We start from the raw sequence: 19,138 nt of genomic DNA, 5'->3' as shown, positions 1-19,138 counted from the left end.
CTAAAGAGGATGAAGTTGAGCTTTGACACCATTAATTCTCCGTGATGTCCCACAACTCATCATCAAGACCGATGATGTGATTATACATTTTACTTTTCCACCATGAAAATTGTGCAGCATCTCCATTGAAGATCGAAGGTCTGGCAGAATATGAATTTTTATCAGAGGCGGACGCATTATTGTTGTAATCATGACGAACAACATGATTATCAACATTACCAAAAACATTTGAACTAGATTTTGCAGACATGTTTTTCTCATGATCTTTTCTATGACACAGTTAAGTGCAAAGCAACAAGCCATACGCTTTGATGCCAACTGAAGGTGAGAAAATTATAGGAAAAGTGAGTTGAATTGTGTTGGTTTTTTCAAAATCTCCTAAGTGTTTGTAAAAACTAGTTCAGAGTCTGAAGCAAAACAGAGTTTTGTTCAATGAAACAGTTGAATGCAGCGAAATGAAATCAAACACATAGAGAGAAGACAGAAAACAATTATACTAGTTCCTCCCACAAATCGAGAGTAGTCCAGTCCCCTTGCACTTCTAAGGGATGTTCACTATAAATCTCATATATTACAATTTGCTCAAGAGACTTATATTGCTCTCATACAAGAAATAGACTTTTATCACTCAATCACACAGAAAAGAGACTTCTCCAATCTAACTTAATCAAATCAAATCAAATAAAAGATTGTTGGTAGTCTCTCTCTTCAAAGAAATGCGGGGTATTTCCCACCAAACACCAACAGGGTCAAGTATGGACAAAGCAGCCAGCCAGCCATTATATATATTATTGGTACCCGACGTTTATATTGAATATAAAATAAAATTTGCATGATGTTAAGAGTTTTAGTCAAACACGTGATGTTATGTTCAGCTACCCTCCAATATGCACACTACTCTCTTCATATAAAAACCATCTCATCCCAAACATTTCTGCACCACAACACACTTCAACCCTTTTCTTTTCTACAACAAGCACTAAACCTCATTGTCTTCAAATTTCAGTACTACATTTTATTTTTATTTGATACCAAAGATATCAAAATGGTGAGTGTGTCTGAAATTCGTAAAGCTCAAAGGGCAGAAGGTCCTGCAACTATCTTAGCCATTGGCACTGCAAATCCAGCAAATTGTGTTGAACAAAGCACTTATCCTGATTTTTACTTTAAAATTACAAATAGTGAACACAAAACTGAACTCAAAGAGAAATTTCAGCGCATGTGTAAGTATTCTTCTCCTCTATTTATTATTTTGATAAACTTGAGTATAAAAATATTTTTAGATACTTTTCGTTTACATTTATCTTGGTCATTATGTGATTGGTTTTGGTATATATTACCCAAAAACTGATGTGCTAATGTCATTCCATTATAACTACTTCAGGTGATAAATCCATGATCAAGAGGAGATACATGTATCTAACAGAAGAAATTTTGAAAGAAAATCCAAGTGTTTGTGAATACATGGCCCCTTCATTGGATGCTAGGCAAGACATGGTGGTGGTAGAGGTACCTAGACTAGGAAAGGAGGCTGCAGTGAAGGCTATAAAAGAATGGGGTCAACCAAAGTCAAAGATTACTCACTTAATCGTTTGCACCACAAGTGGTGTAGACATGCCTGGAGCCGATTATCAACTCACAAAACTCTTGGGTCTTCGTCCATATGTGAAAAGGTATATGATGTACCAACAAGGGTGTTTTGCAGGTGGCACGGTGCTTCGTTTGGCCAAAGATTTGGCTGAGAACAACAAAGGTGCTCGTGTGTTGGTTGTTTGTTCTGAAGTCACCGCTGTCACATTCCGTGGCCCCAGTGATACTCACTTGGACAGCCTTGTTGGGCAAGCACTGTTTGGAGATGGAGCTGCTGCTCTTATTGTTGGTTCTGACCCAGTACCAGAAATTGAGAAACCTATATTTGAGATGGTTTGGACTGCACAAACAATTGCTCCGGATAGTGAAGGAGCCATTGATGGCCACCTTCGTGAAGCTGGACTAACATTTCACCTTCTTAAAGATGTTCCTGGGATTGTTTCAAAGAACATCACTAAAGCATTGGTTGAGGCTTTCGAGCCATTGGGAATTTCTGATTACAACTCAATCTTTTGGATTGCACATCCCGGTGGACCTGCAATTCTAGATCAAGTGGAGCAAAAGTTAGCCTTAAAGCCTGAAAAGATGAATGCAACTAGAGAAGTGCTCAGTGAATATGGAAATATGTCAAGTGCATGTGTTTTGTTTATCTTAGATGAAATGAGAAAGAAATCAACCATAGACGGATTGAAGACAACTGGAGAAGGACTTGAATGGGGTGTCTTATTTGGTTTTGGACCAGGACTTACCATTGAAACTGTTGTTTTACGTAGTGTGGCCATATGAGATGTTTAATTATTTTATTTTCATTGATTTCAAATTTGTTTAACTTTTATGTAAGGATGAAGTAGAAATCTGCATAACAGATTCTGAATATAGCAGCAAACATGTTGATGTGCAAATACCATGTACAATCCTATATTTGTTTGTGCCAATATGTCTTTGAAACAAATTAAAGTCAATTTTGATATCTTGTGTTCTTTTTAAGTGTTCCATGTCATTCATTATATTTTGTCAGGGAAAATGTTTCCATTCATTTAGTATTTGTTCTTTTTATTAGAAGTTTGGTGTGATCATCTATCTATTTGTTGTTCTTCCCAATAACAATTCATGTTGGACCAAACCTTCAATTAACCGTCTCGTTATCATCGTTCTCGATACTCTCATGTACTCAACACTCGTCGATCGCAACCACCATTACCAATTTACGATTAATTAACTGTGTTATGCTATATTTTTAGGTTTGATTTTGTTGCTCCCAGTACCTTCTTTCAAGGTTAGTTACTGATCTCTGTTTTACTACTTGTAATGTTGTTGATTTCGATTTTTGTTTTAGTTAAGTTGATTATATACTTACTTTTTATGTCATAGAAATAAAACCGTTGATGAATAAACTGAAAGTTTTGAATAACATGTCATCTTTACGATCGTCTTCCACTAGGACTTCCAAAGCTATTGCTGATCCACCTACCACTATTTGAGCTAATCTACTAGCATAAGCACTTATGAGACTGTTTGGGAGAACTTAAAAAAAACAACTTATGACATGTTTATAACTTATGACATATTTTAGGCGTTGTTTGGTGAGGTCAGTTTTTGAGTTTTTAGCGGATAGCATAGATTATAAGTTCATATGAGCAAAATAGACTTGTTTGGTAACACTTCTTTCTCACGAGCTTGTAAGATTATTTTACTAGCTTATTGACAGGATTTGACAACCGGTGGACTTCCAACTTTTGTTGATGATGGTAATAGCTTTGGTACACCCGCTATTTTTGAAGATGACTTCATTAATGAATAATGTTGGTTAACAATGAGTTGAGTGATTTGAGTTCATTTCTACTTTTATATATATTGTTCATTATGTGTTGATTACATATATTGATGAAGTGAAGTGGAGGTTATGCAGAATCATTGACAGGTTTAGCTTCTCCAAGTGTGATTTGCTGAAGATCCACAAATTAGAAGTTAAAATCTGATTTATTATGTCTTGTTGTAGAAGTGGATGTAAGTTTTTTTTTTAGGTATGAAGTGATTGTAGAAGTGGCTGTGTGGACTCGAAAGAGTCGTTAATGCTTGATGTTGTTGGCAGGGAGTTGATGATACGTGATCTGATTTCGTGTTGACGATCGATTCATTCGCCAAAATATAGACCCGCTTGGTACTCACAAATGTATATCGTCAATGGTGTTTGTTTGTTAGAATTGATTAGGGTTGGATCTACATCATTGATCTTTTTTTGATGGTTTACCGGTTAGGGATGGATTGACTGGGTTAGATTTTATGTCTCCCAGATTTGCAAACAATTAGAGTAGTGTACCAACTTAGTTGGACAATAAAAAAGAAGAAGAATAAGTGATTGTAAGTTGTAACTTGATAGTATGTCATTTTGTCCGATAAGCTATTATGAACACTGATTCAAATTTTGTCACCATAAATTAAATGAGCAATGGAGAATATGTAGATTTTGATTTATGTGGTTTGGGTGAATGATATAATAGTTAATAATTAGCGAGAATTATTCTAGTTAAACCACTTCAAGAAATTATTCTAAAAATTGATTATAGTAATCAATTTCAAATTTCAATGATATTGATTATAATATTTTATTATATTGATTAAACTTATTTTAGTGGTAATTTTATGAAATTTTTATTTTCAGAATTTATAGTAGAATAGAAAATATAAAAAAAATTAATAAAACAATAATAAGTTTTAGTGACAGCCGCAAATGTAAGTATAGGTCCTTAAAAACGGGTATCTTTAGTATTACCTACGGTTTTTCCATAGGTAAAGGTGGAAACATATAGTGACAGTCATTTGACAATGATAGACGGGACATTTTCGTTGCCAGTCGTTGAAAATAATACACGGTAAATGCGGTCGTCAGTCAATGTCCTTAGAACATTTAGCTACGAAAATTTACCTTATAGTGATCAGGAGACAAAATTTCTTCTGAGTGTAATCCTTGAACAAAATGAGAGTGAACTATTAGTCAAATCTTTTACTAACTTTTAAGTTCAACTAGAGACGTCCATTATCATTCATTGGTCAAACTTTTCAAGGAGGTTGTCTAATGAAGATGATCTAAGGTGGCATCCTTAAGACAAAGAAGTTTGCAAAATTTAATCAAAAATAAAAGATAACTTTTCATTGAAATTCCTTTGTCCCTAGGATATATAATTTGAATGTGCAAACAATATGCATGCAACTAAGGAGGGATGTTGAGTAACTCCACAAGAGGGTCAGATAGCCATCTATCTGTCCAAAAATGTACCTTTTGTCTAGTTACAATTTGCAAATAGGAACAGCCAAATATATGAATGGAAGATTACCTATGCCAAATATATTCTGAAGATTTTCAAATGCACAACATGTTAGCTTTGGTCCCTTTATAGAAAATGAACACATCATTTGTAGCATAAAAATAATTACTTGGGAGTGTCATTCTTTTTGTAACATGCATAGGAGTAGGTGCACCAGTTGTCACAAATATAAAAAAAACCTGCCACTATATACCAAGTCTTTCAGCCAGAATTTTTGTCGCAGTTTTGAATTGAAAGTTTGCCAAAGTAAGGGGCTTTGAAAGTCTGCATATATGAGTTGAAGAGACAGATTTGCAAAAGTAGTTCTGCATATATATAATTTTTTACATGTCTCTTTGCGCAGAATTTTACCACTTCAAACTCACATAAATAAAAACGTATTGGAACATCACAAATATCAGACATAATAATTTGGTTATTTGTTAGTTGAGTTGTAACTTATGATTGTTATATTTTATTTTAAAGTCTAACGAGGAAACACCCACACAAATAATTTTAAATGTCAAGTTCTTCAAAAAAATATTACATCTAAAATTAATTAAAACACTCAATCAGGTGTAAAAATTTTACACCGTCGATAAATAAAAATAAAAATTTAGAAAGAAAAAAAATTTCAAAACATGGTCTACATTCAACTTTTTCATTATAAAAATATAAAAAGCTTAAAATCTTACAAATTTAATGAAGAAAAAAAATGAAAAAATAATTCAAACAATCCGCAGGAAACTCAAGGAAGATCCGAAGAAAAACCCGCAGAAATAGCAGCGGAATTTTCCCAGTTAGAAGCGTAAGGGAAAGTGCTAGTTACCTTCGGATTTTCCTGCCACCACAGGAATAATCCCCAGGATTTCCTGCGGATAAATTCGAAGATAAACCGCAGTCAAAATGCTGAATTCTAGCTATTAGTTTCGAACACTAAAAGTAAGAAGAGTACACACATTACATTAATACATTACAAAACTTAATTCATAAGTTTCAAACATATAATCATCTTTATCGTCGTTAATATGCTGACACGATTTGCTTCTTTATTATAAATGATATTTAGTCAAATAAATAACTATTGTTAATATATAAAGCTAATCACAATTGTATTATTTTAATATGATGGTATATATTGAACACTAGATGAAATTTCATCCTTACATAAAAATTAAACAAATTGAAAATTGATAAATGAAAGAAAAGAAAAAAAAATTAAGCATCTCATATGGCAACACTGCGCAAAACAACGGTTTCAATGGTAAGTCCTGGTCCAAAACCAAATAATACACCCCATTCAAGTCCTTCTCCCGTTGTCTTCAATCCGTTTTGAGTTGATTTCTTTCTCATTTCATCCAAGATAAACAAAACACATGCACTTGACATATTTCCATATTCACTGAGCACTTCTCTGGTTGCATTCATCTTTTCAGGCTTCAAGGCTAACTTTTGCTCTACTTGATCTAGAATTGCAGGTCCACCGGGATGTGCAATCCAAAAGATTGAGTTGTAATCAGAAATTCCCAATGGCTCAAAAGCCTCAACCAATGCTTTAGTAATGTTCTTTGAAACAATCCCAGGAACATCTTTAAGAAGGTGAAATGTTAGTCCAGCTTCACGAAGGTGACCATCAATGGCTCCTTCACTATCAGGAGCAATTGTTTGTGCAGTCCAAACCATCTCAAATATAGGTCTCTCAATTTCTGGTATTGGGTCAGAGCCAACAATAAGAGCAGCAGCTCCATCTCCAAATAGTGCTTGTCCAACAAGACTGTCTAAGTGAGTATCGCTAGGGCCACGAAATGTGACAGCGGTGACTTCAGAACAAACAACCAACACACGAGCACCTTTGTTGTTCTCAGCTAAATCTTTGGCCAAACGAAGTACCGTACCACCTGCAAAACACCCTTGTTGGTACATCATGTACCTTTTCACATATGGGCGAAGACCCAAGAGTTTGGTGAGTTGATAATCGGCTCCAGGCATGTCTACACCACTTGTGGTGCAAACGATTAAGTGAGTAATCTTTGACTTTGGTTGGCCCCATTCTTTTATAGCCTTCACTGCAGCCTCCTTTCCTAGTCTAGGTACCTCTACCACCACCATGTCTTGCCTTGCATCCAATGAAGGGGCCATGTATTCACAAACACTAGGATTTTTTTTCAAAATTTCTTCTGTTAGATACATGTATCTCCTCTTGATCATAGATTTATCACCTGAAGTAGTTATAATAAAATGACATTAGCACATCAGTTTTTGGGTGATATATACCAAAACCAATCACATAATGATCAAGATAAATATAAACGAAAAGTATCTAATAATATTTATATACTCAAGTATATCAAAATAATAAATAGAGGAGAAGAATACTTACACATGCGCTGAAATTTCTCTTTAAGTTCAGTTTTGTGTTCACTGTTTGTGATTTTAAAGTAAAAATCAGGATACGTGCTTTGTTCAACACAATTTGCTGGATTTGCAGTCCCAATGGCCAAGATGGTTGCAGGGCCTTCTGCCCTTTGAGCTTTACGAATTTCAGACACACTCACCATATTCTTGATATATCTTTGGTAGAAAATGAAGTACTGAAATTTGAACACAATGAGTTTTCAGTACTTGTGTTGTAGTAAAGGAAAGGGTTGAAGAGTGTTGTGGTGCAAAGATATTTGGGGTGAGATGGTTTTTATATGAAGAGAGTAGAGTGCATATTGGAGGGTAGCTGAACATAATATCACGTGTTTGACCAACGAATAATACATACAATGGCTGGCTGGATGACTGCTTTGTCCATGACTTGACCATGTTGGAGTTTGGTGGGAAACACCCCGCATGTCTTTGAAGACCCTCTTTTTTTTTTTTTTGAGGGGTGAAGACCCTCTTTTGTCCAACCCTTTTGTCAATTCTTTCATAAACCAATTGTCTACTATCGCATTAGTTTAATAGGACCGCCAAAGGTGAAAAACCTTCTTTGGAAAGTATGTCGTGAGAAAATTGCTTTTCTGAAATCAATAACTTCTTAATAATACATGGAAAATACTCATTTGTCTTCGGCGGTAGTTAACTACCGTTGGCACATCCGACAGCAGTTAACTGCCGCCGCGTGTTTTACATATCCAAGTCAGAAGCAAGCTTCCAGCCACTCTCTCATTACATTATCTCTGTAAAAATCTAAATTATCACACTCTCTAAAAAAAACTCTACCAACACATCCAAAACAAAATCACAAGTAAGTAATGACTTAGGCTATTAACCAGGGGCCTAGCCCTTCATATATAAGGGGTAGCTTTGGCAACCCCAAAAAATAAATTATTCTTGAATTAGTTGGTATGTATTTATATATAGCTTAGTTCGAGTCATCTCGTGAACCAAACGAGTCGAACTACATATAGCTTAAGTTCAACTCAATTAGTTGTCGAACAAAATCAATTGGTTCATGAACCTAAAAATTGAATAAATTTTGTTTAAGGGTTAAACCTAAAAAATTATAGGATTGAAAAAATAATTTATCCTTAATATGTTGGTTAATTTAATTTAATTTTATAGTTGACCCCTGCGTAAATTTTTTTCTAGCTTCGCCGCTGCTATTAACATACATTTTATTTGGTATATATGTTTATAATTTTAGTTGTAGTTTTTTTTTTTAAATTTTGATTTATTTTTTTTAATAGAGTTATGTTGTAGATCTGAAATGTTATTAACAAGTATTATGAATACTTGTTATAATGGAGTTATGTTGTTATATTTTTAATTTTTTAGGTTTATTAGGGTTTTTTTTAGGGTTTATATAATTTGCAGTGCAAGTGTTTGATAAAATGTTTGAATGAGTTTTTCATTGATTGTTTAATGTTTTATTGTGTAGATCTGAAACAATGGACAGTCAAGTACGTTTGATTATGTTGGAATTTAAGTCTAATTCTTGTTAGTTTGCTGAAGATGTTGGTATTGAAGTGTCACGGAAGGGAATGCACCTTTCAACTACAACAATTGTCCTCCCTCTAAAATTTGATAAGGTTAAACCTGTTAAACAACAACTCTCATGCATTCACCCGAAAGTTCTATTGTTCCTTTCAAAAATTAGACACCTTGATGAGATCGCCTGAAGATATTCTCAACGGTTTGATTCTGCCAGAAAATTATGTTTAGGTAGTGCCTTTGTTGTTGGAATTTAAATTAAATACTTGTTAGTTTGCTGAAGATGTTGGTATTGAAGTGTCTTATACTGACTATAGTGTCTACAAAATCAGCTATATAGGTTATCACATCGAATTCCTTCGTATAAGATGAGTGTCACATAAAGGAATGCACCTCTAATGGGTTATTTTGAATTAGATCGTGCTCCTCTGTCAATTGAAACTAGTCAGTTGGCAGGGCAGTAAGATTCAATTCAAAACAACCTCTTGGAATGTATTCCTTTATGTGATGATGGGAATGCACCTCTAAGGGGTTTCTTTGAACTGGATCGTGCTCCTCTGTCAATTGAAATTAAATTTGTCAATTGGCAGGGTCGTAAGATTGAGTTCAAAGCAACCTCTTGGAATGCATTCCTTTTTGTGATGACTCATTTTATATGAAGGAATTCGATGTGATAACATATATAGTTGATTTTGTAGAATACATGTGTTGTGTTCTCTTAATTCTTTTGAGTTTTCACAGGGCACTGCAAATCACTACGGTAAGTATAAGACACTTCAATGCAAACATTTTTTGCAAAACTTTTAAGAATTAAATTTAAATCCAACATTATGATGATACCACATATATTTAGGGAGAATGTAATGTAATGTGTCACTTTATTCGAATTTATTTATTTAGGCCCCGTTTGGATAAACAGCTTATATAGATGCTTATAGCATTAGGGCTTATAGCATTAGAACTTACATCATAAGCTCTTATACTTGATAAGCTATTTATGTTTGGATATGTACACTAAAAAGTACTTACATAAATTGAAGTGTTTGGATGTGACATTACATAAGCAATTATCGAAATTTTAAATATCTTTAATACCAAAAATATCAGAGAATCGAACCACAATTATCAAGACTTTTTTTGATAAAATTAATCAAGATGTAAAAAACAATACTATAATATATTAATTATAATTATATATATATAGTATAATCAATATTCGTCCTTAAAAAAAGTATCAAGTTAAGTTTGTTTTTTTATTCAGTTTCATTTATTTACGTAACAGAAAAATAATAAAAATCTTCCTTAAAAAAAAAAAATCTTAGTTACGTGTGTTACTTTACTTTAGTAAGATAAGTATATAGCAATTTTGTTACTCATGCACCGCCAAAGATAACTAACATTATAATTAAAATATATGTTTTGAAAAGTGGATCCAGAGAGAATCGAAGGAGGTTACATAAATTCATAAGCTCCTTGTTAAGCCGGAGGGTAAGCTGAAAATTTAGGCTTATTGAAATATGGCATAAGCAGCTTATGAAACTATGATAAACTATTTTTATTTATTTACCCAAACACCTTTAAAAAGACTTATGTGAATAGATAAGCTCACATAAGCTCAAAATAAGCCAATCCAAACGGGACCTTAATACGCTAATTTATTCGAATTCACGCTGGGTTTAATTAGTCTTTATTCAAATTTATTTATTTAACAAGCAACTTTTATTTGAATTCACTTTATTCAAATTTATTTATTCAATACGCAATCAAAAAATAAATGCAAATATAAAAATAAAATAAAAAGGAACAAAAATAATAGACATAAAATCTCATTTTATTAAAATTATGGCTTAAATAGGTCTTTTGTCCTTGCAAATATAGGTCATTTGAATTTTCGTCCCTGAAGTTACTAATCCTTTGAATCTGTCATTGCAAATATTAATCATTTGAAAAATGGTCCTAATCACATCTGATTAGTAAGTTCAAGGACGAAAATTCAAATGGTCTATATTCGTTGGAACGAAAGACCTATTTAAGGCAACCATCTCGCCCAATCATCACTTGCCACATGGGTACCACATCACTAATGACAACCCACCTCAACAAAAAAACCTATTAGGACCGAAATTCAAATTATTAATATTTACAGTGGCAGATTGGAAGGATTAGTAACTTCAGTAACGAAAATTCAAATGGCCTATATTTGCAGGGACGAAAGACTTATTTAAGCCTAAAATTATTCATACATTTACAATGGGTTAAAACTAAATATGGGTTAAAAGAAACCACCATAAAACCTACCTCCCTAGGATAAAACTAAATCTGCAAATTTAGTTTTACCCCAAGAAGGCTGGTCACCAATCATCTCAATTCAAAGCAACCTCTTGAAATCTTTAAAGATGCCTCTTTCTATGGAAGGTCAAGGATGAAAAAACAACATTGTTGTTGTAGAAGGAAGAGGATGGAGGAGAGAATGTGAGAAATGGTGAAGGTTGGAAGGGTATTTATAGGGGGTTTAAAGATCCATAGATTTTAACTACACTTAATAACCTTGACCACCGCCCAAAAAAAATGTTGAATGATAAAAAAAAATGTTGAAAAAAATGTTGAATGATTAAAAATATGTTGAAAAAAATGTTGATAAAATGTTAAATGATAAAAACAAGGTTGAATGTAAGTTGTTGTATTCCCATAACGCATCGGTAGTTAACTACCGTTGGCCGTAGCGGTAGTTAACTGCAGTCGGATATGCCAACGGTAGTTAACTACCGATGGGGGCAATTTTCTATTTTCCATATGTTATTAGGAACTAATATAAGTCAGAAAAGAAATTTTCATGTCGTGATTGTCTTCCTACCCGGGCTCGATTTCTTGGTAGAGGTGTTACATGCCCCTCTGAGTGTGTTATATGCAACGACAATATTGAATATACTTTGCAAGCTCTTTTTACATGACGGCAATCAATTTAGGTATGGCACGTAGCGAACCTCTGGGCCGATATCGAGCAAGTTGTGATGGATTTTGATATCTCGGCAACAATTGTTTTTACATTATTACAATGGTTGTAACCACCACATATTGCTTTATTTGCGACCATTCTTTGAAGCCTTTGGCCGTGTCGAAATATGAAATTATGAAAACAAGTCGCCGAAACGAATACCCAAGTTTTTAAATGTGTTGTGCATATGTTAGATAACTGGAAGCTTGTATAAGAGTTGCGCAGAACCGCAAAAACAACAACTACCACTTCTCCACCAGGCCCGATAAATACTAACAGTGCACGATGACAGAAACCCACTCCAGTTAGATTTAAATGTAATGTGGATGTATCATTCTCCTTTCCTGGTAATAAGATAAGATTGGTATCATCATGTGTATTCATGATGTTGAAGGGTGCTTTGTGTTAGGAAAAACCACAAGGTTCTTCCCATTGTGTTCGGCAAATGACGGTGAACCATTAGGACTCTTTCAAGCTGCAATGGGTGGCTAATTTGAGTTTCGATAGCACAAATTTCTCTCTTAATTCTAAGATTGTCGTCGACATTTTTAATGGTGACAATATAATTCACAATTGTAGGCAGTTATTATTTTAACAAATCTAATGTTGGGTTTAGCCGATACAAGAAAATGGATTGCTCATGGGATAACACAAACATACCCCATTAGAAGCTAGCTCTCAATTGTTTATGACTATTACTTTTTCCACCCTACCCATTTTTGCGCGCTTGTAAATTTTACAAAAATGTTCATGAAGTTTTTGGATTTTAAAATCCGAAATGATTTTTCACTAATTCGGATTATATAATCCAAAATATGCTTTATGTATAATCAGCAATCAAAATCTCTCATATTTAAGCAGTTTTGAATTTTGCTTTTAAAAACAAACAAAAAACAAAGGAAAAAAAAAGATAAAAAAAAACCAATCAAATAAAATCATAAAAATATTAAAATACCACCAAAAAATTATAAAAATCAAATAAAACTAATGCAAAATGTTTCGAATTTGTGACTAAGAACGGCTAACAATGACCCAAAACAGAAGGATAAGAGTTAGGAAGATTAATATTATCCTTAAAATGACTATCCATGTTACAAACATGTTCAAAATTTATGCTAATACAGTTCAGATTATATAATCCGAACTATTTTTCCCTTGAAAGAGGGTATTTAAGGGGTGTTTGGATTCTATAATCCGAAGAAAAATAAATCAAGGAACACGCCTTATTTTTTTAGGTTTTCGGATTATAAAATCTGAATTGGTGAAAAACTCATTTTTTTTCACCCCTTAACAAAGGAAAAACTCCGTTCGGATTTTAAAATCTGAAAATCACATGGACATTTTGAATGAAAAATACAAAGGGCGCGCGTGAATGACATAGGGTGGAAAAAGTAAATCATTGTTTATTGATTAACGCTTTATATATTGGGCCCTTTTGTTTAAGATTTTAAAAAAAAAAGGATTTTTTTTGAAAATTTACTCAAAAATAGTAGAAGTTATTTCAAACTCATTTATTATTATAAGTTAAAATAGAGACTCTGACATTCACTAATTTAAATAATCATTGTTTGAGATTTTACATTGTAAAAATCACATATTTAGAGATTGTTTGAGATTTTGATATCTTTCAAAAAAGTTTTATTTTTATTTTTTTTATAAAAAGCTATCGGATTTTTTTTCCAGAGATTGTTTCAAAATTTTTGTATTAAAAAAATCATAACGAAATGATGAAATAGTTAGAATGACATTTTAAGATAAGCTATTCAAATGAATTTTTTACTTAAAGCTTTCCTTGAAAATTTGTTTGTTATAAATATATCAACTTTTCGTTTTAGTCCTTGTAAAATATTTCTTCAACTATTGGTCCCACAAAAGTTTTTCATCTTCACTTTTAGTCTTTCCTTTAAAGTAAACTCATATGAATAATTCATATTTTTTAATAAAATTTTGCAGAAAATTTTATAATATTATAAGGATCTCTCGAAAAAAAATTACAATTTTTTAACATAACATAAATTAGTTATGAATTTTTATATTTTTTTGCGGTTAATAATTCATATTTAATTTGTATTTTGATAAAAAAATATTTTTTTTTTTAGAGATTTTTCCAATATTTTACATATTTCTGCACAATTTTTTTAAAAAAATACAAAAATTTATCTTAAAATAAGAATCAAAAATAGTGATCAAAAATTTATAAAATTAAGAATAGAAAGTAAATTTTATAAGGACTAAAACGAAAAGTTAATATATTTATAGCAGGTAAAAACATTTTTTTGACACCAAAAAAATAAGAAAAAACTTGTAATATTTTACCTCATCTATCAGTGATGGGAGTTAAATAACTTCATGTGGTTTAGACGGCGATAGAGAAGAAAATGGGCATGGTGGTAAGAAGAGTATCCCAAGTATTGGGATTAACCAACAGCAACAAGATCAGAAACTTCTCCTTCAAATCACTAGATCTACCACCATTACCATCACCATCACTCAGCCATGGAATCCATGTCTTTCATTGCCCTGTAAGTCACTCACTTGTTCACATTCATTCCATGCTTTTTTCTATTGGAAATTGGTAAAGAAATGGTTTTTTGATGACCCTTTATTGAGTTTGAAAATGGGTTTCTTTGGTTTTTGGAAATAGAAACTGAATTTGTGTTTTTTGGGAGTGATGTGAATAGGATGCTGTTGGAATTGTTGCTAAGTTGTCTGAATGTATTGCTTCTAGAGGTGGAAACATTCTAGCTGCTGATGTTTTTGTTCCTCAGAATAAACATGTTTTTTACTCTAGAAGGTACCTTCTTTTGTTCATTCTTTTATTGTTTCTATCATGCCATTGCAAACACAATCAATGTTGTCTTCTTGTTTGGATTGACTTAGATGAGCTTATCTACTAACATAAACACTTGTGCTACTGATTTGATAGAATTGTCTATAAGTTGTTTCAGCTTATTTCCGTAAGCTATTGAAGACAGTTGATGAAAACTTGCAATTTATATAAAAACAGCTTATAACTTATATGGAACTAACTTTTCAGGATATTTTTATCTTTTGTTATAAAAATAGCTTATACAATATACATATGTATAATACATGAGCAATTACATGATAAGCAATCTGTTTGGATTGTCTTATTTGGACTTATCTACTTGCATTAGCTTGCTTTTGTAAAACTGTTTGAGAGAGCTTATGCAAACATCTTATGACATCTTCATTAGTTGTTTTCACCTTATTTTCATTAGTTTTCCAGGATAGCTTATGAAAAGTGAAAACAATCTATAGCTTTTGTGAAAACGGTTTGACTTTATGTTATCTTTTGTTATAAAAATAGCTTATACATAAGCACTTAAACGATAAACGCTTAATTAAGTTTTTTATCCAAAGATGACCTTAATGTTACCACCTCTGCCTCATTAGTACTTTTGATCTGATTTCAAATTAGCCCTTAGAGATCGTTCTTAGCAGGTACTGACGATCTATTTGGATTAGCTTTTAGCATATATGAGCTTCTTGATTAAAATAAATTATGATTCTTCAGATACAAACATTTTTTTTTTTAAGCATATAAATGTTAACAAAGAAGTTAAAAATAAAGAAACTAATTTCAACTCATATCATACAAGAATTTGTTTGAAAATCTGATAACTATTGCCATTTTTCCCCATAAGTGTTTCTTGGAAGTTAATCTAAACTGATATTGTTAATATTTCTGTATGCTTTAACAAGCTCCGATGTCCAATTGATCTCAATGTGAGTGCTTGAGTTGAGCTTCATAATCCAATGCATAGTTAAAAGAAAGACAGATCTAAACACACATGCATGCCAGGGAAAAGTAGTTAGCGATTTAAACGTGTATAGAAACAGAACAATGACTACAGCTGCATTTACTTGTGTTGATCATTGCAGTGATTTTGTTTTTGATCCTGTTAAATGGCCACGAAAGCAGATGGAGGAGGATTTCCTAAAGCTTTCCCAGGCATTCAATGCAACAAGATCTGTCGTGAGGGTGCCGGCTCTGGATCCTAAATATAAAATAGCTGTTCTGGCATCAAAGCAGGTGTGCATTATTATCACTCTTTTCATGTTACAAAGTCGTTTACATCTATGGAATCATGGAAATATATGACCTGCAGTAACTGCATCTGCGTCACACAATTACCGATCTCTGTCGTCCGATCTAAATCAGTTGACCCGGTTGTTTAATATTGTTTTAATGAATATATAATCTAAGCCGTTTGATCTAGAATCAATGGCCGAAGTCAACTGCATGATATTATTATTGCATTGCAGCGAATCCATGTAGATAGATATTTGTTGAATTATTCTTTCTTTTGCTGCAGGACCACTGCCTAGTTGATTTATTACATGGATGGCAGGACGGAAAACTTCCGGTGGATATCACCTGTGTAATTAGGTGAAATTTCAGAAATAACACCAATAAATGAATTTATGGCTCTTTTATATTTATTTTTTTCACATTTTAATTGTCTTATATGATGTGTGTATTGATCAGTAACCATCATAGAGATTCAAACACCCACGTGATTCGTTTTCTGGAAAGGCATGGTATTCCATATCATTGTTTAAGCACGACAAACGAAAATAAAAGAGAAGGGGAGATATTGGAGCTTGTTCAGAACACTGATTTTTTAGTACTTGCAAGATATATGCAGGTACTAGCTAGTTTGAATTTGTGTTCTCTGCATGGTGTTATGATTCTAATATTTGAAAGAATGTGATTATTGAAAATTGTAATTGAACTTGTTCTTAATATTTGGATGATTTTTGGAAGAAATGGTTCATCTAATCTTCTCTGCCTCTAAGACTTGTGAAAATCTGAGAAACTGATGAATAAACCATAAATTAGTCCCTCAATTACCACTCTATCTCTAATTTAGTCTATGGAGTACATAAAAATAATAAGTGGTCGCTAAAGTATATTAAATCCATTATGTTAGTCCTAAAGTATATGAGAACTCGTCATGTTAGTTCATAATATCTTTATAGCAGAGACTAAAGCAACAAATTTCATATATAGTTCGAGAACTAATTATTTGTATATACACTAAATTGTAGAGAGTGATACTTGAGGGACTAAATGATGGTTTATTCATCAGTTTAGAGAAACTTTTTTATCTATTGTATATCAATGTTAATATCATTCATACTAAACAGCATTGGTTTATATGTAAAGATACTTTCCGGAAACTTTATACGGAGCTACGGGAATGACATAATTAACATTCACCATGGTTTGTTGCCATCATTCAAGGGTGGTCATCCATCTAAACAGGTTGGTGTTCTCGCACTTTGACCGCTAAAGTTGTTGCCGTTGCCACTTTTATGCCTTTGTTATTGCTCCTTCTGATTCCTTTTAACATTTGTCTACATGTTTAATATGTTGTATTGCTTTGGCAGGCTTTTGAGGCTGGTGTGAAATTAATTGGCGCAACAAGTCACTTTGTGTCCGAAGAACTTGACAGCGGACCAATAATTGAACAAATGGTGAACATAAATTTTTCTGTACATGTTTCATGGTTGCTCACATTTCCTTGCTTCCTTAGCAATAAGATGTGAATAATGTTGATTTTTCTTAAGCAAAAATTGGGAAAAGGAGAAATTATATTATTTAAAGTGGCACTAATGAGCATCTTACAATTGTCTCAAAGGGGATTTGTACTCCTCCCCTTCAGGACAGTGATAATGTTGATCTGAATTGATCATAGGTGATATATACCTTAGCATATTAGGAATATATACTACTGCAGAAAAATCTATTTAGCACGTTAATAAGTTATACCAGTGCAAGCATCCAAAATTAGATTTTGAGTCCTATAGAACCCACTTGGGTTGGCCTGGTGGTGTTGGCTTGGGACCTTAGAGTGTGCTCCTCCTCAAGGTCTTAGGTTTGATTGTCTCCGGTGCCAATTTGGGTGGGCTAGTTTAGCTTCTTAAAAAATAAAAATAAAAACATTTTGAGTCCTATACAGATTAAGATAGTATGCATAGCCTCTTAATTGCACCATCCCTAGTATGCATAGGTTCTTCTCATTTACATCATCCCTTACCTCATGCAAGTCACCATAGTTGACATACAACCGCCTAGCGACTTATGTTGACATTTTAAGTGGCTAGGTGGTAGTATGTCAACTATGGTGGGTTACATGATGTAAGGGATGATGCAAATGAGAGGAACCTGTGCATACTAGGGGTGGTGCAATTAAGAGGCTATGCATACTATCTTAATCCGTATCACTTTTCATTGTAACTTTTGTTTGATGTGCTGCTGGCTAGACTGTAAATTAAGCACGCCTGTATTGTGCAGATGCTTGATATATCCTATACGTAGGGTCTGTTTGGATTAGTTTATCTGAAAATATTTAATAGCATGAGTACTTGTGAGACTGTTTTTGAGTGCTTATGAAAACAATATATGACATTTTCAGATGCTGTTTTCAGCTTATTTCCACAAGTTCTCCATGATATCTTATAAGCTATAGTTATAAAGAACTTAATTAAACGCTTGTAGCATAAGTGCTTGTTACACAACTGTTTATGTATAAACTATTTATATAACAAAAGATAAAATTAAGTCACATTGTTTTCATATAAGCTAGAAGCTGTTAAATAGTCTAAATTGTGGCTTGATGCTATTTATGTGAGTGTAACATGGATGAATCTCATTTGCAGGTTGAGAGAGTTTCACACAGAGATGACTTGCAGAGCTTTGTGCAGAAATCAGAAAACCTTGAGAAACAATGTCTTTCCAAGGCTATTAGATCCTATTGTGAACTTCGGGTATTACCTTATGAGATTAAGAAGACTGTTGTATTTTAAGTGGAACAACAAATAGCCAAACATAATGTACACAAAAATTTGGGGTGCTCTGTATTTACATTCAATTATTTGTAAAATTTCAAATAATATATTCCATTTTACGTTAGCTGCAACAATGAGAATACAAAGAACTTAACTTGATTTGTTTGGTTCTTATTGTAAGGGCATTGTATGTGGGGTCCATAGTTCGAACCTGGGTCACTACATTTTCCTTTCCTGTGTGTGTTTATTTGAATCTGGCATATCTTAACTAAACCCTTTGCATGGGCTCGTCATGCACTAGTATGGTCTGGAGAAGCTTACTTGTCTTGTTTAGCAGCTTTATCTGTTTTTGGTTTTATAGCTTGTTGCTTTGTCGGGTTTAATAATACTGCTTATCCTAGTGAGTTTTATGGTCCCACTAGACCGGAAGTTTTTCAAGCTCAAGCATTTACTTTTCTAGTTAGAGACCAACGTCTTGGAGCTAATGTAGGATCTGCTGAAGGACCTACCG

At 33.1% G+C, this 19,138-nt stretch overlaps 3 protein-coding genes across 3 annotated transcripts; 2 read left to right on the top strand and 1 right to left on the bottom strand.

Annotated features, from left to right (window-relative positions):
• The first annotated feature begins 925 nt into the window (after window positions 1-925).
• LOC11418796 (chalcone synthase 2) lies at window positions 926-2,560 on the top strand. Its single transcript, XM_003621484.4, has 2 exons — window positions 926-1,223; window positions 1,385-2,560. The coding sequence occupies exons 1-2, from the start codon at window positions 1,046-1,048 to the stop codon at window positions 2,374-2,376; spliced, it is 1,170 nt and encodes a 389-aa protein (XP_003621532.1). The 5' UTR covers window positions 926-1,045; the 3' UTR covers window positions 2,377-2,560.
• Window positions 2,561-5,986: 3,426 nt separating this feature from the next.
• On the bottom strand, window positions 5,987-7,557 carry LOC11424172 (chalcone synthase 2). The gene is made up of 2 exons (XM_003621482.4): window positions 7,276-7,557; window positions 5,987-7,114 (listed from the first exon to the last, which is right to left on the bottom strand). Exons 1-2 carry the CDS (start codon window positions 7,451-7,453, stop codon window positions 6,123-6,125), a joined length of 1,170 nt encoding a protein of 389 aa, XP_003621530.1. The 5' UTR covers window positions 7,454-7,557; the 3' UTR covers window positions 5,987-6,122.
• A 6,579-nt stretch (window positions 7,558-14,136) lies between these two features.
• LOC11428500 (formyltetrahydrofolate deformylase 1, mitochondrial) lies at window positions 14,137-18,860 on the top strand. The gene is made up of 8 exons (XM_003621479.4): window positions 14,137-14,330; window positions 14,490-14,602; window positions 15,715-15,865; window positions 16,149-16,222; window positions 16,322-16,481; window positions 17,003-17,101; window positions 17,227-17,313; window positions 18,499-18,860. Exons 1-8 carry the CDS (start codon window positions 14,187-14,189, stop codon window positions 18,643-18,645), a joined length of 975 nt encoding a protein of 324 aa, XP_003621527.1. The 5' UTR covers window positions 14,137-14,186; the 3' UTR covers window positions 18,646-18,860.
• Window positions 18,861-19,138: the final 278 nt, after the last annotated feature.

This window comes from Medicago truncatula, chromosome 7 (genome assembly GCF_003473485.1).
Source record: "Medicago truncatula cultivar Jemalong A17 chromosome 7, MtrunA17r5.0-ANR, whole genome shotgun sequence".
In the NCBI taxonomy this organism is placed as follows: domain Eukaryota; kingdom Viridiplantae; phylum Streptophyta; class Magnoliopsida; order Fabales; family Fabaceae; genus Medicago; species Medicago truncatula.
This window is presented reverse-complemented; position numbering and strand designations above follow the sequence as displayed.